Source organism: Cyprinodon tularosa, unplaced genomic scaffold (genome assembly GCF_016077235.1).
Source record: "Cyprinodon tularosa strain WSP-4 unplaced genomic scaffold, ASM1607723v1 ctg14, whole genome shotgun sequence".
NCBI lineage: Eukaryota > Metazoa > Chordata > Actinopteri > Cyprinodontiformes > Cyprinodontidae > Cyprinodon > Cyprinodon tularosa.
Window position 1 is genome coordinate 939,169 of NW_024038220.1, and position 26,791 is coordinate 965,959.

The 26,791-nt window shown below is 38.2% G+C and overlaps 1 protein-coding gene across 2 annotated transcripts; it reads left to right on the forward strand.

The window, feature by feature from the left end:
- Positions 1–26,791, forward strand: ttyh3a (tweety family member 3a). 2 transcript variants are annotated; one of them, XM_038278244.1, is made up of 15 exons: positions 1–819; positions 5,113–5,282; positions 8,094–8,205; positions 8,342–8,562; positions 9,704–9,799; positions 10,490–10,562; positions 11,121–11,196; positions 15,308–15,363; positions 18,100–18,192; positions 18,773–18,865; positions 19,522–19,658; positions 20,789–20,962; positions 22,301–22,376; positions 22,840–22,941; positions 25,114–26,791. In XM_038278244.1, the coding sequence occupies exons 1-14, from the start codon at positions 694–696 to the stop codon at positions 22,918–22,920; spliced, it is 1,584 nt and encodes a 527-aa protein (XP_038134172.1). In that variant the 5' UTR covers positions 1–693; the 3' UTR covers positions 22,921–22,941; positions 25,114–26,791. The 2 variants fall into 2 exon arrangements, with proteins under 2 accessions (XP_038134172.1, XP_038134173.1); XM_038278245.1 differs by lacking the exon at positions 22,840–22,941 and having other exon boundaries at positions 2–819.

Here is a 26,791-nt window from a genome sequence, read left to right on the forward strand (position 1 = left end):
GGGGTTGGGCTGAACTGCCAGCTGAGGGACTGTCGTGAACAGTCGCAGTGTTGGCTCAAGTCGTCTGCGCTCAGTATTAGCTGGACTGAGAAGTGAGTCTGAGAGATTTCTGCCTTGGAATAAGTCTGCGAAAGAATCACAAAAGAGACTGAGGAAGCAACAAATCTGGATGAAAACACGCGCAGACCAGAACGCCAAATGGAACAAAAAAGGACTTCTTCTCTTCCGCGTATCAGTGTATTCAACTAACTAGCAGCTAAAAGCTAACTAACCTCTATAGCTCTCTTAAAGAGCTTTAAATAGCCCTTTGTTTTTGTTTTAAAAAGCACGATTAAATGGACCTCGGGCTTTTGGAGTTTACTTCTAACGTTACCACAGGATGCGTCTTAAGAGTTCATTGCTAATAACAGCTAAATAGGTAGTTTAGAGTGGTTATTAGTTGGCTAGTTACTAGTTAAAGTTAGCTCTTCGTGTCGGTGCTTGTTCAGCTGTCTCTCGAATGAAGTGATTTTTTTTAAGCAGCTAAAACAAAGCAAGCTTTAGTTGTAACACTTTTATGGCATACCTCTAACGTTTTTGCTCTTCATGATGGACTCTGTCTGAATGAAGTGGATTCGTTTTATTGTTTACAGCTGAAAACATCTTTTTTTTTTTTTAAATACTTTTGATTGAATCTCCTGACTTTTCGTCGCCATGGCAGCTGTAGTCAGCTACTCTCCACCTTGGTGGGTAAACGTGCTGCACAGACTTCCCCACTTCAACCTAAAGTTTCAGCAAACAAGCAGTGATTTCCAACCAGAAGACTGGACATATCAGCAGGTAGCATGTAAACAATGTTGTGACATCATCTAATTGTTAGCTACAAAATAAAGGATTGTTTTCTATGTATAACTTTCCAATCAGGTCTGGAACCTGGAATTAAAGATTGATGGTTTATTGTGACAGGCTTCCACCTGTTTGCTCTATTTACCTTGTGATCCATGTCACCATCTGTGTAAACATCTACTATCAAGGCCTTAACCTTTTTCAGACACAAGCCGGTTTGCTCTGTTTTGTGTGCAATTGAGTGCCTAAGAAACATTTTGCTGAATAGTGCATTGAGTTTACAATGTGATGTCTTCAGTTCAGTTTATATAAATAGTGCTAATTTATAACACGTCATCTCAAGGCACTTTACAGTTCACCAGATCATACAGTCAAATTGATTAAAAGTTTTCTATTTAAGTAAAACCAGTTTATTGCATAGTTTTTCACCCTAGATTTGGAAGGATAAAATCTGGAATAGGGAATAGAGAAAAGGAACACATGGCCGTTTTAACCAGTGGCAATGATCTAAGAAGAGTACTCAGCTTGTTAGTCAGCTAAGATTTAGGGAAGGGAGAGATGGATTTGTTCAGAAGTTCAAAGCAAATCATACTAATCGCGATGACGTGTTAAGCAGAAGTTTAGTATTTCTTAATTTCTTTGGAAGCAGCTGCTTTTGCTGATTTAAGTGAATTGTTTCCAGGAAGTCCTAAAGTTTCCATTTGTCTAAGTCAAAAGACAAATGCCTTTTTAATTGGGAGATATTTGGAAACAATTTTGGTTTAAATAGAAATCTTATGTTTCTAAGTTATATTTAACTTTTTTTTTTTTTTTTTAAAGATCCCTTCTTTTGGTTTGTGATTGTGTTTTTTGTTGTTTTGTTCTCTCTTTATGGATTTTGGGCTATTTTCTAAGGTCAGTTGAGCATTGGTAGAATTGATTCTGAAAATGGAGAAGCAACTCATGATTCCTGAGAAATGGGAAGATATTTCCCAGACATGCGTCTGTGGGTTTATGGAGATGTGTTTCATCTTGTAAGGGTATGTGGGTTGGAAAATAAAGTTCCACTACAGGCTTGCTGTGGTTTATTTTCTTACTTCATCCTCCTTCAGTTCATGTGGGCGTCTAATGTTTGCTGCCAGCTCTTGTTCGTTTCCTTCCGGATTTAATGGACAAAATGATTCAGTTCTTTTATTTTTGTAGCAGATCGGCTCTCTGGCAGGTTATTGGATGAATGATAGGTTAGTTTGCATCATGGCATGAACAGACAGGAACGGGACACGAGGATGTCCTTGTAGACTGTTCATTTAGCCACTATATGTTAATTATCTGTCATCATATTTATTTATCATGACAAGTGTGTAAAATATGCCACCACAGGCTCATCCTACCAGCTGCTATTGTCCAACCTCCTTGATGACATCCTGGTAATTATTGTTGATGCAGCTCTTCCCCCACAGGCTTAAGAGGAGGTTTCAACTCGTCCAGATGGCCGAGCTGTCACCGTTGCTTACTATGCAAATGCATCTTAATGATGCAACTTTAAGTGACTTCTGTGTGTCAGAGATGCACCCAAATCATGTGCATTTGTTCAGTCGTTTTCTGCTCCTCACTGAGCTCCAAAGAGCAAGAGCCAAGAAGTGTGTGTCACAGTAGATAAATGGAGCGATGTCACCGCTCTTTGTAGGCTCTGCTTCTTTATTTTCCTTAAGGCTAGAATAAAATTGCTTCTAGAAACGAATGATCATTTGAGTGATGTTTTATTTAGAGTGAGTCATTGAAGGGATAAAAATGGAGCAGGGTAGAGGAACGCTACCTTTTGGAAATCTGCCTCAGATATTTATCCTCAGGAGTCTGTAGGGAACACAGAAACCTTCTGCCTGACCTACATACTGTATGAAGGGTTTGCATTGGCTGAGAGGTTGAACTATCACTGTACATCACTCCACTGTAAGCTTGGAAATACTCTGAGTCCTTTGAGTACTGGAGCTGTTCGTTAAAACCATGTTCTTGTTCTGTTTTGGTTGTTTGTTTTATTCATTTTACATTGGCCTTCAATGTTGTTTTTTTTCCCAGGACATTCTGTCATCATTTCACATTTGATGTGTGATTAAGTGTTAGCTTTCTAGCTAAAAGGAACAGAACAGCCTGTGGATTTTTCACCCCACACCCCCACAATTATTCCCAGTTTAGATGACTAAAATCGGAAAAAGGCATATCACATCAGATCTGTGTGATTCAAACATTGTTACTCTGCGTTTTGAAGGGAGCCAGCTCTGTCAAATCCTTATAAAGTGTGAGATAAAGCAGTAGTGAGATCAAACAAGCTGAATATAGACTTTAGAACAAACCAATGCAGCGGTTTAAAGAGGTTGTGTAAGAGTTTGAAATTGCCTTGTTCCATTCTATGGAAAATGGTTCAAAAGTTTAGGAAATGCAGAATAACTGCCGAGGTCTCTAATGAGTTTTTTTCTGAAAGAATACTGCAAGCTGCTTAAGTCCTAAAATGTAATCACAGGACCTACAGCAGGCTCTTGCTCTGTTGACATATATGCTCACATTCCTAAAGCTGAAAAGACTCTACACAGGTTTAGCTTTCATGGAAGGTGTGCATAGAGGGAAACCTGATGCTCTTAGAACAAATGGGACTAAAATGCAATTATTTTTACATTTAAGCAGAACTTAACATCTACTATCAAATATAGAAGCGTTGCTGTTTAGGTATTGCTTCCTTCAGCAGGACCAGACGAGCTGAAAATCATAGCATCCATCCCAGTTCTCCTGTGTTTAAGCAGGTGTCTATGAGACCGTCTCTTTATTAATAAACCAGAGGCAGAACTCGACTGTGCAACATGTCGTCAACCCCCAAAAAAATAACAGATGGTAAATTCATCAAGGACTGGGATAAAACTTAGAAATGGAAAGTCCTGGAGTGGCAGAGACCAAAATGAAGCTTAAATCTTGATCCCAGTAAGAGGCTGTTTGTTTACTGAAAACAGGTTGTTTACTTCTGACAGAGCTCTGAGTTGAGGAGTGAAGAAAGCTTTTAAACAGATGTCAGACAGTGCACGGTAAAAGAGTTAAAGTTGGCAGAACTTGATGTTAAACAAACAACCTTCAGCAGATCTTTAAGTTTTGGACCTTAACTTAATCATTTAAGTTTTGCTTATAAGTTTACCAACCATTGAATTCTTTCGTACTGCAATTTGGGTTTTTTCTTCCAACGTGTGTGAAAGTAGTGGTCCCTTAGAAAAGGCAACAATTAAACTGAAAATCTTCTTACTTAAAAATCCTACTTTTTAATTTTTTAACAACTGAATGGGGAAATTTGTAATCAACATGTTAGGGGAAGTGGCGGCCTAGTGGTTAGGGCATAGGGCGTTGAATCCTGAGATTGGGAGTTTGATCCCCACTCCCCCAGACTGCCACTCTGGGTCCCTGAGCAAGACCCTTAACCCTGGGTGCCGCACAATGGCAGCCTACTGCTCCCCAAGGGGAGGGGTTAAATGTAGAGATAAATTTCTCCAATGTGAGATCAATAATGTTCAATTTATTATTTATTATTATTTATTTACCTAACACCTACTACTTTTATTAACGGTAACAGTCTACTGTAAGTGAGAACCCTTTGACCCCTATGGTTAACGCTCTCCTCGCTAACCTTTAGGCCAATCCATGGCAGTTGCAATTCCTGATTAGTGGTAATTTACCAGAGGTTAACTTTAAACTCAAATAACAATTAATTAAGGTTTTATCTTGGTTGTACAGAGCATACAATGTTATTTAAAAATGGCAGAATCTCTTAGCAACAATTTGTGCTGTTAAAGTTGAAAATTAATTTTCTAAAAGAAAACTTGAGAATTAGGTTTCCTCTAATTTTTACAAGAAAAATATGAAAACTAGCTAAACTTTTAACTTTTTTAAAATAACTAACAGCTTTAAGAGATATATACTTGCAATTTACTTGATAAAGGGAAAGATTACAACTACCTTGGTTTTCTGAGATGACTTAAATTATTGCTCCTATATTCAACACAAGGTTTTTCAAGTTTTAAATAGTTTTTCTGTCGGGGAAAACAAAGGTTTAGTTGTTTTATTTTACAGTGTATATGTGCTAAGAATTTAATTAAAGGCAGCTTTTAGGGGTAACACACTCCCAGTGTTTTCCTCAGTTATAAATTTTTATTTTGTTTAAAGAAAGTAAAGAAAAAACTATTGTAATGTGACTGTAACTTATGTTAAACATCATCAGATTTATTTTTTTGACTCAAAAACAAGTTCTTATGACTCTGCCCCTCTGTTCTTCAGTCCATCTTGTTGGTGGGGGGTGTGGCGCTTGCCTGTCTGGCTCTGGACCTCATTTTTCTGCTCATCTACTCCATTTGCCTCTGCTGCCGGCGGAGTAAAAACGCAGATCAGCCCAACGCCGACTGCTGCTGCACAGCCTGGTGCGTCATCATTGCCACCCTTGTGTGCAGGTGAGTGGAAACGCACAACTATTCTGGACGATTTAGGCAAGGTTTCAATCTGCCAGTATAATTGGCTTTCTTTATTGCATTACAAGAGGTTGTATGGATATCATTTGTGTGCAGTAAACTTGCTTTATATATGACTACCTTCATATTTTCTGCTTTAGCAGTATTTATATGTCATGTAGAGAGGTGTGACAATTTCCCATCTGGTCGTGTTTTCTGTCCTTGAACACGGCGTTGGTTTCCTGTTTTGCTCCTCCTGTTGATGGGCCTCCAGAGAGCATCACAGTTGATTCAGAGCAGCACAAAGAGCTCAGGGAACCGATGAGAACAAGAACTGCATCACAATCGCTACATCCCTGCGCACGTTTACCCACGCACAAATGTTTCGACCAAAGTAGGAAGGGAAAAAAAGGAAGTTGAAGAGATCCGTTTAGTTTGTGCTTGAAATGATTGTTTTGATTTTTGCTCTTTTTTTCAAATAAAGAAATGTTTCCTCTAGGTTTATATAACAGTAGGTCATTTACTTAGTTTTTTTGCTGTTTTTTTGTTCCGGCAAAATGTGGGAGAAAACTTTTATGCTTTGCAAAACTATTTGTATCAGTTGCTGTTTTCTCCAGTGGGTGGAAAGTAGTATTTATGTTTTAGACTTGCATATACTTAGTTTTTTTTTTTTTTCGTATGCACAGTTGATACAAAACGAAATTTTATTGCATACAGATTGAGATTACAGTGTAATTAGATTGCAGGTGGAGTAAGATAAACATTGCAGAAGTGGTCAGAATGTACACAATGTAGGAGAAAAAAGAAAACGGTTTAAATAATGGTGCAAACAGGCAATAATACGAAAAAGTTTAATGCGGTGCAAGATGCATTGAGAAAATTTAGTTGTCTTATTTAAAAGGATTATAAAAGTTCAGGGTGGTGGTGGTGCAAAATAATTTTTTGGAGGTTTTCTGCAACCATCCCCTCCAAAACCTTTCTTCCTTCCACCCAAAATGAGACCACTGACCCAGGCCTTTGGTGCGGCTTATAAACTAAGTGAGAAAGAAAATCAAAGAGGGGTAACGGGGATTTCTAGAAAGCACAGTTACAACTAATACCCTTTTCTCTTTTCTTCTAAAAGTGTTACTCACCCCATGTGTAAACATAACCCCACCATCAAACAGATTTTGAAAAAAAGCCACTAAGATGAGCAGTGGGGGTATGATTAGGTAAAGTGAAAGTGGCAGCTGGCTTAGCCTAGCCTAACCTGGTGTAGTTTAGCATGGAGAGTAGAGATACACCAATACATCGACCGGGCGATATTACTGACTGATAATGGCACATTTAATATATTGCCCATATGTGATAATGTTTAATGATTCATTAGTTCATTCAGCAGCCATGCTTTAAGATCAAGTGAAGCACATGCTTTGCCGCTCCCTTCATCTGCTATTTATTAGTGTTTTCTATTATTGGTTAAATGTTTTATTTTGGTGAAATTCAGACCTGTGTGAAATTAGCTGTAATTCTGTTTTACCATGTAAATGGAAGAAGAAAGGAAGCAATATTGGCTTTTAGAATCAGCCTAAAAATATCCACAATGTTTCAGCGTTTAGTTGGAATGATGTCAAAAAAATCGGTATTGGCCTTAAAAAAGAAAACTCTTTCAGTCGATCTCTGGTGAATATTGAGCAGAGTGGTGCTGGTACCAATGCCACTGGCTGATCTTTTTCACTCTCCTCATCACAGAAGGTTATTTTAGGGTTGGTGGATCCCATTGGACCAAAGCTTTATCAGTTTTGGGTGCTTGCTTCGAGGCATTGACTTAGCGATGCCAACAACCGGAGCTGCAGAGTCAGTGGAGGAAAGGATGACTCGTTACAATCGCCTGTATCTGAGTGAGTTGTGTTTAAACCTAAATAATAATAATAAAAGATTGGGTTAACACGTACCGTTGAAACCCAAAGGAAAGCTGAACCGCACTAATTATTGCCAACCACTTAAAGCAGAACTGAGAAAGACAACTATTGCAGATCTAAAAATCTCACATAAAATTAAAAAACAAACTTGCTTAAAAATGTCAGTCCAATGATCCAGTATTTTGGGGTGAGTTTCAACTTAAGAAGTGTTCCAATCCATTTAAAATGTTAACATCCTGCATGAACAACCTGGGTGTTTTGGGAAGACCAGCAAACATTAGTACATAAGTAAAGGAAAACGGAGCCATATTCTTGCAATTTTAGGGGTTAAAACCCAAAGTTTGACATTCATTTTATTCAACCTCCTTTACTATGCTGCTTTTAAGTAAAATCCAATCTGAATCTGTTTTCAGAAACTCCCTAGAGTCGTAGCATAATCAAAATGTAGAAAATGTGAAGCATGCATGTTTGAAAGAGGGTGTTTATTAATCTAACTCAAAATTAAGCCACCAACAAATGTATCTAAACTAAATGGGTCCTTTTCTGTTCCTGTACCTTCAGAAATTGTTGCCCCTGTAGCTGCCTGAGCTCTTTGAGGTCTGTCAGCCTATCAGAGCTAATCTGCTGCCTCAGTGCTGCCTTTGTCGGCTGCAGCGTGGGGTTCTGGGCCATTGCTGGTCCATTCCTCTGTGTTTCCATGGTTCTCTATAGGGTCTTTCTGCTAAGGCTGAAAGGAGTCCGTTGACAGGGGCCCGAATCGACGGGGTTAAAACGGAGTTCACACGCCTCCCGCACTGCCAGGCTGTCCCCCGCTCCTGGGTTCCTCTCAGTCTCCCCTCTGTGTCTCCGTTCTTTTACCCAATCCCTCCTCCTCACTAGCCTGTCTTCTCTTTTCCTTTTTGTTTCCCATCAGTGCTGGCATAGCTGTCGGTTTCTATGGGAATGGTGAGACTTGTGATGGAGTGAACCGGCTGACGTATTCCCTCCGCCACGCCAATCGCACAATCACTGGAGTTCAAAAGCTGGTGAGACCACAAACACAGTCATATGGATGTGTCCGATAATTCAACACTCTTCTACTCGGAGTCTCCCTTGTTTCATTACAACGTTGCAGTAAAGCTTCCCTGAATAATGGCCTGCATGCCCATTTGTTTACTCTAGGTGTATGATAGTACATCGTCGTTGAACCAGACGGTGGACAACAGTCTGCAGCAGCTTGAGATCCAGTATGCTCAGCATGCAGACTACCTCTCTATCATCCAAAAGCTGCAGGGCCAGCTGGATGAGCTGGTTAGACAGATGGTCGAGATTCCTTTCTGGGACAACAACCTCATTTCCCTGGACGATTTGTCCATCACCATTGAGCTTTATGACTGGTACAGGTAAGACTGAAATGGTGCATTTCAACTATCAGCAGAAGGAAGAAAAATATCTTTTTATTATTGGACTCAATGTGCAGACACAATGAAACTCTAAAGCCCAGCCCTGCAGAGATTTCATTCTCATCTCATTGTTCCACTGTTGTTGAGAGCTTTGGTGATACGGCGCCGAGTGGCTGTACTCTAATAAAGACATTATGCGGAGCGCAGATCATAAGAAATGACTTCAGCACATCATTAGGCAGCATTAAGTTTGCATTGAGCTTAAAGGGTTTCTAAGAAAGAATGACTCTAATGGAAATCTGGCCAGACTCCCGTAAACATGATGCCAAAAGTATGCAAGCTACTCCACACATTGTTTTTAATAAAGCATAAAGGGTTTCTTTATAAATAGCAAGATTTAGGTGGGTTATGTAAGAGTTCCAGCTGAGAGTTCAACAATTCCCTTTTCTTCCCCAACAGATTGTGTGTGGGATTGTTTCATTTACTCGTATTAGCCCTAAAACAAGTCAACTCATTCCTCTCTTATCACTGGGGCACTATTTTAACCGCAGTACAATTTAAGTGTATCTAGATAACTGAGAATGATTGCAGTTAGTATTAGTGCTCAGAGGGGATACGTCTTTTAGCTTTAACAACTGAAAGAGGGTTGTTTATGCTCCCTAAACCAAACCCATAGGATCTACTAGCTGTGTGGCATTTAGATGTTTACTTCTTTAGGGTTTTTGGTACATCAATAACTCCAGATAATTAGGTTAGTAACTCTATGTGCTTCTAAAGAAACTGTGGAGATTAGCTTCCCTGTCCAAGTGTGGCTCTCTAATTAATTCAGTTAAAGCTGATTACTCCTACAGACTCATCGAACATGAATATAAATGCCAGTTAAGGAATTTATCCTAATGCGTTCAAAAGCCACATATTGGTAAGAGACCGGTCCTTTATGTGAATTGATTTAGCTCCTGTCTTAATGTTTCCCCAAAAAGATTCATATGATGTTTTTTTTTTTTATGGACTGGTATAATTCTAACTGAAAACATAAATAATTCTTATTGAGAATTGGCTTTTTATGCTGCAATGATTTGAAGCTCATCTCAGCGGTATAATAATAAAATGGGTTTTGTGGTTTTTATTTATTTCTCCACAGGTGGCTGGGCTACATCACACTGCTGCTCTTCGACATCCTGATCTGCCTTCTTGTCCTGTTTGGCCTCATTCGCAACTCAAAGGGAATTCTTATCGCGTGAGTGCCGTCACTTGATCACCATTCCCCGTCATGATTGAACACGTTCCCAAGATGTCATAAAACTCTTAGTTGGAGCAGGAATTATCTGCCTCCTTCTGATAAATTATTCCTCACTGTCAAGGATTTCCTTTAAAATAGAAAAACTTACTTAGCTCAGCAGTCATTTTAGTCAATTATTCCATTTAACATTCTAGACTAATTAACGTAAATTTAATTTTTTTTTCTTTACATCAAGTTTAAATCCAGACATCTTTTTTTAACTTTGCAGCATTAAGCACAGAGGGCAGAAATCAGCTGATATTTAAACATCAAAATCCCCAAATTTTTCAATCTAAAAAGGAAACTTATTGACACACAGGAAACCCTACTAATTATTTTGGATCTAAATCGAAATCTAGCAGTAAATCTTATTGGTTGAAAATGATTTGCAATATATTTAAGTTAATATTTCCACAAATGCAACAGAATTATGTTATTATTTACCTCACTAATGTCCATGTAAGAAAATATTTTAGAATGATCTTTTAATTGCAGCTTTTATGTTGGAATAGCCCTGAGTCTGTTCAGTAATTAGACCAACTTTATTATGTCAAGCCTCTCTTTTTGTGAGTGTACCTCTCATTACCATAGTTCATGGTCTAATGCTGCTGGTGAAGCACACTCCTGACCTCCTCTTGTTTCCCACAGGGTGTGCTTGTTCGGCGTAGTGGCTCTTATAATCAGCTGGGTCTCCCTGGGGCTGGAATTAGCTGTCTCTGCAGTAAGTGTCTGCAGGGTATGATCTTGTTTACCTGGTGGATCTGCTCTGTTTAACACAGTTTTTTCTGTTAGCGCTCTGATAGAGTCTAATGTTAAACCTGTATATTTTAGGCAACTCTGTAATATACAGTATATGCTTTTAAAGTCAGAATAAATGCATGTTACACCAATGCTGTGTTTTTTTTTTTGTGTTTATTTTGTTTTGGGTTTTGTTGCTATGAACACCTATGTTCATGGTTTGGGTCACTTAGCTTTCTCCAGAAATCTTGTAGACTTAATAACATTGATTAAGAGCTGCAATGCAAGCTGTTATTAGCGCTCTAGGCTTAATTTTGGAAGGAGTAGATGTAAGATTCTTTGTGGAAAATATTAATGGCTGAAATGCAGAGCAGATCCACATGAGTCCAGATGTTTGCCTCATTTCCCTAGTTTTAAAGTTTAGTTTTTTTTCTTTCTCTTTCCTCCTCTCCAGCTAATTCAGTTTATATTCCTCCTTACAACAAGTGTTACTGAGGTTGATTGTTTGCTAATTTTAGCTCTTTTTTTTCTTTTCTTTTAGAGTTCAAGTGACTTCTGCTTTGCTCCTGATACATATGTTACCACAGTGGTGGATCAGTATGGGGTCATCGATAAAGGTAGGATGCTTTCCTGTTACTTTCAAAAAACACAGGATGCAGTCATATGTTAAAGCGAGTAAAGCGGCCCATTAAATGCTTAGTTATGAATTCCTCTGATCTTTTCTCATCTCAATGCTGTGATTGTTGTGTGACAGTAAGACAGAAAAGCCCCTAAAAATATCTGCAACATCTGCAGTAAGGTCAGGAGGGCAGTGGGCCGTCTAAATTAACACAAAGGCCTCTCTAACACATCGCAGCGTAGCCATTTCCCCAAACCGTTGCATGACAGGACGCATGTCACAGGATAGCAAAACCAGCCTGGGGCTTTCTTGTGTTTTTGTATGAAGGAGATAAGAGCAGGGAAGCAGAGGATCAAAGACGGCATGTTTCCCTTGGCGACAGAAATGCTGCTTTAAACTACAGCTTCCATTGAGAAGCCTGTTTAATGTCACTTCTCGGCATCGGCTCGTCTAAATGAGCCTCTTCCTGCTCTCTCCTGAAACAAAATAGCAGCTGAATGCAAGCAAACAGAAATGCTCTGTATTCACTGATCTGGATTTAAAAAAAGTTCACTGCCTAAAGGGTGATGCAGTTAATAAAGCATGATTGATTTCAATGCCATTTTTACTGTACTCGTCATCAGAGAGAAATCTCTTCTAGGTTCAATTGCAGTTTCTTGACTAGATCTTTCAGCATATTTGAATTTTCCAATGTTTTGAATGAATTTAGCCAAACAAAACAGTAAGGAAAGTGGTGCAGAATTTTTCTCTACATTCTTCTTTTATACTCTTTAAACGCTTGGATATTTTTCCATTGCCTTTGTCAGTTTTAATCAAAAACACTTCTCTGCAGTACGATTCCTTTGCTTCGGTGTTAGACTGGTTCCTGCTGTTTCAACATATATTTAAACATTTTAGTTCTGGAGTGCTTGCCTTACTGCTACTACAACTGTTTAATAAACTGTTTTGGGCACCCTTCCAGTGTTCTTAATGTATAAAATGGCATACCTTGCAAACAAATTCACTAGTAAAGTGTAATATGTGTTGATAAACTAAGGCAGACACAAGAGTCAGTTTTTCAGTAGGGAGAGACGATATAACACGTTTTTCATTGGATCCGAGCTGCTTGTCATCGACATGGATAAATATGATGTAAATCACACAAACGAACACTTCCACTTTAGAAACACTACCATTGCACTTGTGTACGTTTATGAGAAGTCACTACAGTTGTACTAACGGTTTGCGTTACTGCTTTATGAATATTTGAGAACTAATCAGATGGAAAAACTAACAGTTTCTCCTGTTTGACAAGTTTGGCATGAAACATGTAGGCACCCTTATATTATGGTGTAATCAAGCTGTACTAATTAGGAAAGACTAACAATGGAGATGAGTTTTCCCACTTTGTTCATAAAATCTGGTTAAAGAAGAAGAAAAATGTTCTTTACTTACCTATTAACAGACATATCAATATTTAACTGATGGGGAAAACACATCAATCATCAAAGCACAGCCTAATGTAGCTGGAAATACAAGCAAAACAAAGAGCAGAAGTTATCTATAAACAAAGAAGCAATGTTTGCATTGTTTTTGTTTCCCTTTTTTTATGAGAGAAATTTGAATTTTAGCAAAAGGACCCCCAACAGTTCTTTATATTACAAAAAGAAGAAGCTGCAGCCATTGAATGGTAAAGCATGTTTATTGATCTATTAATAAACCATTATCAATAAAATGAATGCCATGTAAATATAGATTTTTAACAGTGTCTCTTCTGTGATTATTACCAAGTAAATTGCCCAGTTAGTGGAGGTTTGTAAAGCCAAGATTTTGTTTAATTCACAGCAAACACCCACGAAAACCCTGTTTTAAGACAGTAGAAATATTGCCCCCAGCTCCGCCTTAGCATCAGCTGGACGCTTGGTAATTTTTCAGCTCAAAGATGGGTCACAACAAAAACATTTTGGCTGTGTCCGAAAGTCCGCCCTCACCCCTTGATCCCACAATCACTGTATAGAGCTGGAACTATAGAGTGGACTTTATAGTAAACTCAGTTACCATTCGGACAGATGATCACTACCTTTCGCTCCCCTATGGTCACATAATTCCACCTCCCAGCATGGTGTCTGTGCCATCTTTATTTGCCACCGCTGTCGGGTAACGACGGCCGTAGCTGACAGCGGGACGCTGTGACAACAAATCCCCTGATGCTTCATGAGTAGGACTCTCCTCGCAAAGCATGCTGGGATATATCTTCTCGTCTATTGACCATGGATGACCACTACTTTTTAAGGTGCATGGAAATTTTGAGTTTACTTTTGCATCCACTAGACGTTCAGACACTCATCTAAAATGGCGTAACCACTATATGGTGGTCAGGGCCGACGTTTGGACACAGCCAAGATGTTTTTGTTGTGACCCATCTGTGAGCTGAAAATTTACCAAAAGTCCAGCTCATTCTAAGTCAGAGCTGGGGGCAATATTTCAGCTGTCTTAAAACAGGGTTTTTCGTGGGTCATTAACAGTCATTAAATGATTATTATTTTAATTAAGGCATTAATTAGCAATAAAAATCATTAAATGTGATTATCCTGGCATTAAAAAGGCTTTATTTAATAATAAAAAAAACATTAATAAAAAAAATTTCGTCAGATATAACAGGTATAATTGGTTCCATGTGTTTGCGCGGAACTGCCTCCGGCTGATCGTAAAGCCATATGTTCGGAAACGAAGCTTAAGGCGGAAAAAAATCTAGAGAATGGGAAAATGCAAATTTAAACAAAAGTGTCTGGAAAACAAGGAATTCTGTCTGTCGACGGCAAAGATGGTGGATTGTGCAGTGTTTTTTATTTAGTTATATATATATATATATATATATATATATATATATATATATATATATATATATATACTATATGAGAGTCATGGGTACTTGTTACAGGCATTCAAATAATTTCTAAGAGCATTAGAAAGCATTAAATTAGAATTACTCATTCCTGTATTAACCCTGTAAAAAGACTAACTTTATTTTGTAAGCCTTGGAATTGTGCATTCCTTTGCATTGGAGCCATTTATTTTTTTTTTCACTGGATTGCTCTATGCTCCATTATAGATGTGTTAATGTGCTGCAAACCGCTTGTTTCATCATCAGCAGAGCCGTTTCCAAGCTAAAACTCTTGTAGTGGAGAATATCTCATCTTTCAATACAGTGGGGAACTAAACTCTTCCAAATAGTAATGCTTGTGAGCTGGACCTCCAGAGACATGCGCCTGTTTTGTTCTTTCCTGTTTCGGAACGCTCCACTGGTGTTGAAAGAGACGGAGAACAAATCTGCTGACTCAGCAGTGAGTTTAAATGTCACTAACGCTGTGTGTCAGTCCGGTGGCGGTGCTGTACTCACAGCTTGGATCCGCGCACACGGCTTTGCTGCAGAACCTCTGAGTCGTACAGAAAGGGTTTCTCATCAAGGAAATAGGCGCTGATCACAAGTGAAAGTCTTAACCTCGAATAATTATAATCCTCTTTGGTTTAATTTGCGCTCAAAGCAGAACCCAGGCTCAGTCTTGTAACACAGCAATAAGAACATGGATGATGTAAGAGGTTTTGGGGGTTGTTTGCAGTTAGAACGATTACACCTGCCCCCCCCCCCCACCCCCCTCCCTTTCTGGGTTTGTGCTCTATATTGGTTTCAAAGTGTCCAGGGTTTATTTTAGGTTCTGCAGGTTTATCAATCGTTTGGACGATTCCTCAGAGTGTAGGATTGCCTGAGTCATCGTGATGTTCTGCAAGCTGCAACATGTCAGAAGGAATTAAAGATGCACAACTAGATAGAACACAATGGAAGAGGCTGTCTGTCTGTCGGGAAAACTGTAGAGACCCAAATCGGAACTGAGCTCTTTTCTCTGGTGAAAAAATATTGACAGGTCAGGTAAATGTTCAGCCCTCAACCAACATATGGAAATCCAATAGAAGTGGGAATGTATTTATTGAAATAAATACAACATATTTTAATCGACTGACCAATAATTAGGAAGTGAACTGATGATTGTTTGCTTATTTTTTAGGGTAAATCTGTTCTTTCCTGATCTGTTTTTGCTTTTTTGTCTCTCTTCCTCCTCGTCGGCTCTCAGACATCCTCCAGTACTACCTTAGTTGCGGTTCGGAGCAAACCAACCCCTTCCAGCAGGTTAGTTGGAATTGCATTTTACACATATAACCTTCCTTTTTTCTGAAATATTCACTCCAAGTGTTTACAACTTAAATCTAATGGATAAAATCTAACAGGCTCTCTTTGATTGCTCCAAAACAGCGATTGCTCCTTTCCCTCGCTGCTGTGCAATATTCTCCTTTTCTCAGGGAGTTAAACTGATGCACAGCAGCATGAGTCACCTGTTGGCATTGAGTTTATGCAAATTACATTCATTAGATCATTTGATCATTTGCACACAGGTACAATCGGTAAAGATCTTCAACAAACTTTGATTAATTTATACCATTTTTCTTTAGTTATAGTTTATAAGATCAAAAAGAAAAATAACAAGCATGATTTATTGGAACATTTTATTGGTCTTCATTCAGTGTTGCATTGTAATCTGATACTCAGATCTGTAGGTTGAAATGTCTTGTTCAGGGCAGCATCCACATGTGTTGGAGGTCAACCTGGAATCAAACCCAAAATCTCAAAATCACTACATACAGGTGCTGGTCATAAAATTAGAATATCATGAAAAAGTAGATTGATTTCAGTAATTCCATTTAAAAAGTGAAACTTGTATATTATATTCATACATTATATACAAACTCATATATTTCAGATGTTTATTTTGTTTAATTTTGATGATTACAAATGACAACAAATGAAAATCTCAAATTCATCATATCAGAAAATTAGAATATTGTGAAAAGGTTCAAAATTGATGGCCCCTGGTGCCACACTCTAATCAGCTAATTAACTCAAACCACCTGCAAAAGCCTTTAAATGGTCTTTCAGTCTAGTTCTATAGGCTACACAATCATGGGGAAGACTGCTGACTTGACAGTTGTCCAAAAGACGACCATCGACACCTTGCACAAGGAGGGCAAGACACAAAAGGTCATCGCTAAAGAGGCTGGCTGTTCACAGAGCTCAGTGTCCAAGCACATTAATAGAGAGGCGAAGGGAAGGAAAAGATGTGGTCGAAAAAAGTGTACAAGCAAGAGAGATAACCGCACCCTGGAGAGGATTGTGAAACAAAACCCATTCAAAAATGTGGGGGAGATTCACAAAGAGTGGACTGCAGCTGGAGTGAGTGCTTCAAGAACCACCACACACAGACGTATGAAAGACATGGGTTTCTGCTGTCGCATTCCTTGTGTCAAGCCACTCTTGAACCACAGATAGCGTCAGAAGCGTCTTGCCTGGGCTAAAGAGAAACAGGACTGGACTGCTGGTGAGTGGTCCAAAGTCATGTTCTCTGATGAAAGTAAATTTTGCATTTCCTTTGGAAATCAAGGTCCCAGAGTCTGGAGGAAAAGAAGAGAGGCACTTCATCCACGTTGCTTGAAGTCCAGTGTAAAGTTTCCACAGTCAGTGATGGTTTGGGGTGCCATGTCATCTGCTGGTGTTGGTCCATTGTGTTTTCTGAGGTCCAGGGTCAACGCAGCCACATACCAGGAAGTTTTAGAGCACTTCATGCTTCCTGCAGCTGACCAACTTTTTGGAGATGCAGATTTCATTTTCCAACAGGACTTGGCACCTGCACACAGTGCCAAAGCTACCAGTACCTGGTTGAAGGACCATGGTATCCCTGTTCTTAATTGGCCAGCAAACTCTCCTGACCTTAACCCCATAGAAAATCTATGGGGTATTGTGAAGAAGAAGATGCAATACACCAGACCCAACAATTCAGAAGAGCTAAAAGCCACTATTAGAGCAACCTGGGCTATCATAACACCTGAGCAGTGCCACAGACTGATCGACTCCATGCCACGCCGCATTGCTGCAGTAATACAGGCCAAAGGAGGCCCAACTAAATACTGAGTGCTGTACATGCTCATACTTTTCATGTTCATACTTTTCAGTTGGCCAACATTTCTATAAATCCTTTGTTTTTATTGGTCTTCAGTAATATTCTAATTTTCTGATATGATGAATTTGAGATTTTCATTTGTTGTCATTTGTAATCATCAAAATTAAACAAAATAAACATCTGAAATATATGAGTTTGTATGTAATGTATGAATATAATATACAAGTTTCACTTTTTAAATGGAATTACTGAAATCAATCTACTTTTTCATGATATTCTAATTTTATGACCAGCACCTGTACACTGTTCAGAATATAAATTTAACATAAAAGCCTCGGAGAGCTTGATGTAGAGTTTCCATGGCGTGCCTCGCCAGCCGTGAGGCCAGCCGCTGGCAGTCGAGCTAAACCTGATGACTGTTTACAAAAGAGAAGAGAAGGTGGTAGAGGAGACTTTCCCGTCAAGCTGTTTTTACTAAAATTGTTTTCATTTTTTTGTTTTTTTACAGACAAAAGAATAAGAACAATTGTCTTTCTTGAAGCATGAAAAATTATCTTATATGTAACTAAAAAAACATTCAAGAAGTTTGATTTTTTAAAAGGAGCTATAAAACAAAGAGGTGACTGAAGACTTTGCCACGTGTCTTTAGAATATCTCTGTTGGCTCTACCTTTTATATTTTCAGTAAACATTAATAAATGAAAACCTTGAGTGCTTATGTAAAGGCCCTCTATTGTTGGTACCACTGAGTGTTCATATATAGAGTATAGATGCTTTTCAGCTTTTATCTATAAAACCTTTTTTATAACCAAACAAAAAACAGCTACAGGTTCCATGTGATCATTTTAAGCACTGATAAAACATTTAACTGCACTGTTACTAATTTTTTTCCTTTTTTTCTTCTTCTTTTTTTAGAGGCTTTCTGGAAGCCATAAAGCATTAGTAGAGATGCAAGACGATGTGTCAGAGCTGCTTCGCTCTGCCACCAGAGAATACAAACAGACAAAGGTATGAGAGGCTGAAACTGCTGAATATCTCAGTGAACTGGAGCGAACTGCACCTGTTTAACAAAAAGATTAGCTGACGGACCACCTGGAAGCTGCATTCTGTTAAGGCTTTCTCTGGTCAACAGCGCTATCCTCCATCAGGGGTTTTTAGGACATGATGGAGGCATACATGAGAGCAGAGATCAGGAAAAGAGGAAGGCATGTTTCTCTCCTTCACATATAGACACAGTCTTAAGCTGCAGTTGTACTATTTTATATAACTGATGTGTTTTTAGTTAAAGATAAAATGTTGACTGGTGGAAAAATGGAGGCTGCCTGTCAAAATGATTACAAGTTAAAATCTGCTTCCCTGTTCTTTGCTGTATATTAATGAAAGGCTGGTTCCTGATCAGTTTATTTTTGAATAAAATAATCAATAAATGAATCGCTTCCAATAGAGAATTGCTGCTTCGCTGCTCCTTATCCTCAGTGTTTGAACTTTAAGAACAGAATTACTCTGATTTTTTTTTCTTGTCTCTGAGCATTTCTCCTCTTGTTGGTCTTTCAGCTGTTCAGCTGTGTTTTCCTTCACTTCTCTCCAGGAAAGTCTGGAGGAGATTCAGGGGATTCTAAACACCACAGAGATCAGCCTTCATCAGCTCACTGCACTGGTGGACTGCCGCAGCCTGCACATGGTGAGCAGAGACTATAGACCATAAACCGAGACCCGCATATGGGTTTTTTTTTTCCATTTACTTTCCTGTATGGAAGCATGCCCTTACGGAAGAGGATTAGGGCCACTGAAAAAAAAAAAGTTAACTAATTTTTACATTTTATTTCAGTTTAATATGGGAAGAAAGTCAGAATTCTGACTTTTTTCTCAGAATTCTGACAGCTAACAAACATGTTAGCATCAAGCCGTATCCATGTCTGTTTTAGAGACTAGCTCTCTTGTTTTAATGACCTTCTGCTCCTCCATTAATGAGGGGACCCCTCGGGCACGTACAAACCACTCACATCTTTGTCAGTGAAGCTGAGTGCTCCACATCTCTTCCTTCATGGTGCCATCTACATTAAGGTCCAAAATTCTGAGATTAAAGTCAGAATTCTGAGAAAAAAAGTCAGAATTCTGACTTTTTTTTCCATGTTAAACTGAAATAAAATTTGAAAATCAGTTAACTTTTTTTTTTTTTTCAGTGGCCCTAATCCTCTTCCATGTGCCCTTTATGATTTTCAAGGGTAGACATTATTTGTATGCCTATTTGCAGTTCAAACCTATTTTTTTTATCTGCTTTATTTTTTTCAAGTAAAGCGTTCTGGTTTTTGAAAAAAGGCTACATTTGTTTCACAGGATTACGTTCAGGGCATGACTGGACTGTGCTATGATGGTCTGGAAGGCCTCATCTACCTCCTGTTCTTCTCCTTTGTGACGGCCCTCCTGTTCACCTCCATCGTCTGCAGCGTGCCTCACACCTGGAGAGGGAAACGGTAAGATGTCCTCCATCTTCGTGAAGAGCAATAGCTCCATGAATGTAGCCGTGCAAAAGCTTTCATGCCAAGTTTATGTTCTGAACGGTATATAGGGTGATGCATAATTCAAACCTTTTAACTATTTATGTTTTTAAAGGAAAAAAAATTTACTGTACTCAAAATGATCTGAGAACAAAAATCCATCAAGCCCAGGAGGTTCCATCTGCTCTCACAGCTGGCTTACCCCGCCTAATTGGGACACGTTGCCCAAAATCTATCAGTTACCAACAGATCCAAACTATTTTCAGAAGCAGAACTTTTAACATCATTCTCATTTCTTTCTAATGTCAGCAGCAGGATAATGACTCCAGAGTTGCTACTTGGAAAGTAGTTTTAGCTTCCCCACATAATTAGCTTATTGCTCTTTATCATGTATTGTAGAGGGGGTGGGCATGTTTATCAGATTTATCTCAGCTGGTGTTTCCTGACAAGAAGCAAATTATTTCTCTTTACCAGACTGTTGTTTCCAGTGTTCCCCGCTAAGCTTGTTCGGCAGTGCAGTCATAATGACACATGCCAGCTAATTATTTCCCCCCATCTGGAATAGTAGAGAGTTATGACCAGGATTTACTCTCTGCAAGCAAGAAAAACAGTTGTGAAGCTTTTTAGACATAGATATGCTGTTGGTTATCTCCTGCTAACATGCATGTGGGAACAATTTCAGAGGAGAGCGTACAAACTGATCCTATGAGGTCATAACTGAGGTAAGGTGGGAATCAAACGGAAGTGGGCATGACCTCTAGAGGGAGACATTCACCATGTTATTTTGGTAAACGTTTGGATGCTTCATTTGTTCAAAGTAGCTGTTTGTTTGTTGAAGAAATCCTTTCTTCATGTAAAATGTGTGCTGCTACAAAGTAAAATTTTTTTTTTTCAGTTGAAAATGAATAAATGTCCTTGTTTTTTTCCACATTGTTGTGTCTTAATTGATTAAACTAGACGATTTGTTGTTTTCTTCAGCCTAAAAAGGATCAAAATCATAGAAAATGAAAGGAACAATGTGACTGTGTGGCAAGTTTATGCTCATTATCATTGAGGTAGATCAGAGGCGCCTCCTGGTGGTTGTTTTAACAAACTTTTATTTGCAGGAACGACGACGACAGTGAAGATGAGTCTCTGAGCCCCGGTGGGAGGCAGAACCCCGACGGCCTGTACCGGGTCCACATGCCCAGCCTGTACAGCTGTGGCAGCAGCTATGGGAGCGAGACGTCCATTCCTGCCACGGCCCACACTGTCAGCAACGCGCCCGTCACAGAATACATGTAAGATGTTTACTTCACAAGAAGAGACAGAGTGAAAGCAGAAGTGGTAGAAAATATGTATGCATGTCATGTTCTCGACTCCGCTCCTTAAGGTTTTGGGTTTTTTCTAATTCCTGTTGTCGGGAAGAAGTTTATAGGACCCTGGAGAGAATCTTACTCTCCCAAAGTCTACAGATGCAGCTGTTTCTCTCCAGCTGTGTTGGTTGTGAAACCCAAAGCTCTGTGCTAATGAAACTGGGGGAGGGGTTTATCACTTTCTGGCTGGATGGCAGCAAAAGTTTAGTCTATGTACTTTAAAACTCACATCAGCAAATATAAGGTGGCTCTCAGAAGTTCACACACCTGATGTTTGGTGATGTAATATTGTGGGAATTAATAATAATAATAAAATATATATATATATATATATATATATATATATATATATATATATATATATATATATATATATATATATATATATATATATATATATATATATATATATATATTTAAATGGTAGAATTTGTCGCCCTAAACTGGGTTAAACTTTTAAAATCTAAGGTTTTTCTGCAGAACTGATGAAAATACTAGATTAAACTAGTTAGAAGGATAACAGCATTGAAGGAACTGCAGGGAGATCCAACAAGCTCTGTTTTTTTTTCTGCCGGTGAAAAACAGATTTGTGTTTTTCACCAGTTTGTTTTTTCACCAATATGTGTATTTTGTGTACTTCGCTTCCCAACTAAAGTTTAGGCTGCGAGAAAATATCTTGGTTTCATATCCAAAACCTTAATCAGTCTGGAAGAGGCCTTCATATAAGCTTCACCCAAATGTACAACAAATTGGTTTAGTTAGTGTAAAATGGCCACTTCTATTTCAATCTAAGTTTAACCTTGGAGTTTAGAAATAATTTCCTCAAGCAGAGATCCTTTGCAACGTGGTCAAACATGACCAAGTCATAATCTGGGATGTTATCAAAACAAAGTATTAATTTATAAGTACCTGTACATGCTAATTATTACATCCATTTTAAAGATTTATTTTTTACAGTTATGTGGGATCTTGTGTGAATTTTACAGGATTAATGTTGCATATCATCACTGACAGGAAATAACCTCCTATCTACAATTTTAGTCATTTTGGTTTTCGTGTTAAAATCTACCATATTAATCTTTTCACGTGCTTGAGGTTTTTTTTATACATTTCCTGTGAAAGTATCATATTTTTCTTTGACCAGACAGTTTTGATTTACATTTAAAGACCATTCGACTGCAGCAAATGTTTACAGGCATTTTAACAGGGTTGTTTGGTTTTGTGAGGTTTTTATGTGTTTAATGTCTGTGTTTTTATAAATAGGGCTCAGAACGCCAACTTCCAGAATTCTCGCTGTGAAAACACGCCTCTGATTGGACGCGAGTCTCCTCCTCCTTCTGTAAGTTGTTACTTTTTTCTAATCCTTTAAAAATACCAAATTACAAAGTGTAAACCTATCCGCCAACTTTTGGATAATATAATTCCCTCTCAACATTTTTGTTAAGTAGCAGCGACTGTGTAGTAAACTTTATGCAGGTGTGTGTGTGTTTTACCCATCCGTCCCTTTGGATTCACTTTCATCAATCTAACACCAGCCATGCTGTTTGTCTGATTGAGCTCCATCAAACAAACATCTAAGGCCTGATGATTCAGTCCGGAGTTGGGATCACTTCTCCTCCCTCCAAGTAAAGAGCTTTTAATGCCTCAGAGTTGATATTAACATCCAACGTGGATTATTTCGCCCTGACAAAGTCCCGATCCTGCTCTCCCTCCTGTCTGTCCGTCTGCTTGGACCTCCACACTGCTTTGTGCATCTTCTCTGTACTCTCTTCTTGTCGTTCTTTCTCTGCGAACCCATACAGTTGTATTTGACTGCCGCGGACAGTAACAGCGGTCACTGCTGGCAGTTAAAGCCCTCGGAGAGTTCAAGATCATTTTGGTAACTTCATCTGCATTACTAACAGGTACTAAACATGACCGCCTCCCCGAACCTGCTGGCTTGTTCCCCCTCTGTATCACCTCCTAAAGTCCTGGCTTTGCTAACCCCTCCCCTCCCTATAGCCTCCCAGTGGTGGGGGGGTGCAGAGAAACTCCTCCTCCATGTACTGCACCCTCTGCCCTACTGTCTCATCTGATGTCTGTATTTTGTCAGCCTGGGCTGCATGTTTTCCTCCCCCTTCAACCAACATGACCATGTGAGGCTGTAGCTCTTCCCTGAGTCTCTGTAACTCATGAATCAGTGAATCAGACGCATCAAATTATAAATCTGTTATATTATATTGTTGGCTTGGATTTTCTTTGTTTTTATATTAGTTTAGTGAAGACCCTTATAAGCTTTTCATATCAGTATCTGTTTTTGCCATTAATAAGAAATCAAATAAAAAAAAAATATGGTAATTTAAAAAAATCATACAAAAATGACTGCTTACATTTTGAATGCTTTACATTATATAGAATTTAAGCATTTAAATTATTTTGTGGTTTTAGTGCAGCAAACTGTCATAAAATAATTTCATCCGTCTCTATAGATTCTCAATTAAGCCTCAATATTTTAAAATCCAGTTTAATTGCACTGTTATCCCTGCTGATTGACTTCAAGGGTTAATCAGAGCTATGTTGCAGACCAGAAATGCAAAAATAATTTAGAAGAAATAAAGGAATATTGATATGTTTTTCAGTTATGGAAAATTTTAATTCATGTGTTCCACAAAAATCATTATCATTGATCTAACTTATTGAATATATATAAATATTCAATAATTTATTGTTTACATCATAAGTAGTTGTATTTTACCTTTTGTTTAATTTACTTTAAATTATGTATTTACCTATTTTTTTCCTCTAATTGTGACACTTTTGGTCCTCAGTTTTAATGAGGCTTTGAAAAGTTCTATTTATCACAAGGGTTAGTGATAGAGATGCACCCACCCAGTTTTATCCAGCCTAATATCGATACCTGGGCTGATCAAATCACCCGATATCTGATCCCAATCTGATTCAACTGCTAAAGGAACGAACCGTATATCTCACTATGTAAGGGAAAGGCTTTAGCTTTACATAAACATGGTTAAAAAAGGTAATAAATTACACAAATCTAATTTTACTTTGTTATTTAATAACAAAATCCGTTCAATGCGTCTTTATTTAGTGAAGTAAAAAAAGGGTCCAAATTATTATTTTTAATCACATTTTAATGTGAATAACCTATGTAACGTTGTTGTTTGGAGAGAAAATTCATTATTTATTCCTAAATTTGTCGACAATGCTAATGAAAATGTTGTATCCAGGAAATATGAAGAGCTGTGATTTACAGAGACTCGGTTTGTTGGCAGACTGCTGAGTGTGATAGAGAGCGATGCAGAAATGGTAGAATCCAAATTAAGTTTCTAATTAGAATCAAATTGATTGACTGGTTGAAGGTTTGGTTTTTCTGCGTTTGTTACTTTAAGCTGCGGCAATAAAAGATTTATTAAAAATCTGTTCAAATGTCAATAGACATGCATTCATTTAACTTTGTGTTCAAAGCATAAAGCTTGTCCTGTTCTCATCCTATACTAGGTAATACATTAACAATGTATTCGGTCAATATTCATGATAACATTTTTTCTCAAAATAACTGGTTCTGGTGTCATTCAGATGACTAAAACATTTTTATGGAATAAAAAGCACCACAAAATACACAAATCAAAATGCATCTGAGATGGCCGCCCCAAAGGAGTGCAATGCAGCCCTGTCATGCATGGATTCCAACTTTACACACACTTCAGGCTCTGCACACAACAGGAAGGACAATTTAAACTACAGCAGGGTTATTTCATACTGTCTGTTTTAAATTTGATGTCCTTTTAGACTTTAGCTCTCTCTTAAAGATGATCTGTGTAGGATTTTCTCTGACCTCCTCTTATTCCTGTTTATTTTTCATTCTTTATCTTTCCAATGAAAATGAATGGATTTATTTGTTCATTCATTGGAGCCTCAAAAACATATAAAAGTAGTGTCTGATTGCTGTTGAATGAGAAAATCCAACTTTTTTTTTTTGTAACCAAACTGAGTTTCATTTTACCCTTTTTGTGTCAAACGCAGTTCATCATAAAGCTTTAAGTTTACAACCTTTTCTGTCCCGTTTCTCTTTACAGTACACCTCCAGCATGCGAGCCAAGTACCTGGCCAACAGTCGACCCGATCCCAACAACCCTCCAGCACGTTGAACCCCTCCAGTCTCCACCGAACATCTCTGAAGCTTCTCCTCCATCCAGTCTCTCCTCATCTGATCCCCTTTCTTCTTTATTTCAACCAAATGTTTTTCCCATCTCAGCTGAAGCGGAACCAGAGGACATGAATCAGAAGCACAGACACTACTAATCCAACTTCCACACTCCTTTGTTTAGCTTTGCGTGGATCGCTAAAGGCGCTGGGACTGATGCAATGGACGGTTTGAACTAATGAGGACATAGTTGACATTGAACATGGTCTCTTAAGTACTGTAACATTATCTTGTCTTTACTCTGGAGGAAATGCCGGCATCTGTAGATAAGATCTTTCACTCATTCAGCTTCGATTCACCTGCTTCAATAGTGAGGTTAGCTTGTTAGGACTCAGCTCTTTTCTGGTTTGACTCGTACTGTACCTGTGGGATTTCCACCGCACACTAACACACTTGGCTTATATAATGGCACTCTGTCTTAAATCTGTTGTCTGGGACCAGTTTTTCTGTGGTGTTGCATGTTTAACCAGTTTTTTTTTCCACTTATTTTTTTAAACTTATTTTATTTAGCCTTTTTCTTAAATATTGCAATGAGCCCAACTTCCACAGCAGTTTTTGTTCACCTGTGAATTCTAGACCTGGCAAATGGTTTAATTTGGTTGAATAAAATTAACACGTTGAAAGTTTACTTTTTCTAGGCAAGTAACTGTGAAAAAGACGAGTGCGCGGACGCTTTAAAGTTTTGAGTTCCCTGTGTCTTCTGAACTACTTGTAATGTGGTTCTTTATTAAAAGAACTCCAGATGTTTCACTCTTAAAAAAGCAGTGGAGATCACCCCAGTGGGAGTTTTAAGTTGAATAAAAAATGTCTTTTTCTTAAGAAATGTCTGGAGAAATTGAATGCATTTGCAATGCAGTGCCTCAAATGTGTTTTAGCATTTAAATAGAGCTAAGAGAAGGTGGTGGCTGCTGTGAAATGATTGGTTTAACTTCTACTTACTGTATTTAAAAAACAAACAAAACACTCTTTTAGGAAAATCCTCCATTACAGCATGGTGAGCGTTTTGCCATGGATGAGATGTTTGTGCTGCTTCTGCTTGCTTCTGAATATGTGATCAGTGTAAGAAGTGATGGTGAGACTGTGCCAACAAGTTAAGCACAAACCTTTTACACATCTTAAAATCCACCGACAGCTCCTGGGTGGCTAAGAAACAAGAAAATGAGCCACTTTATTATTTTTTTCTTCTTTTTTTAAAACAATTTATGCTTCGTTTGATAATTCACTGATGCAGTCTGGACTTTCTGATCTTTTTTTGTAGTTGTAGTTTTGACCTTTTGTAATGTACAGATAAAGAACATTTAAAACTTTGAAATTTTTTTGAATCTTTCCTTTAAAAAAAATTGTCTGAAAAGTTAAGGCATTTATTGTGTCTTTTAGGTGAAAACATAACTTTCTGTAAATATTACTAGACTGTCCCTCTTTCTTTTATGTACTACAATCACTGTAGATCTGTTTTTTTATACATAATTTTGTAACGTGTACATGTAAAAGCTGTGGCCATGTTGAAGCTTGAATGCTGTGTTTTGAAATTAAAGGAACTTTGAATTGCA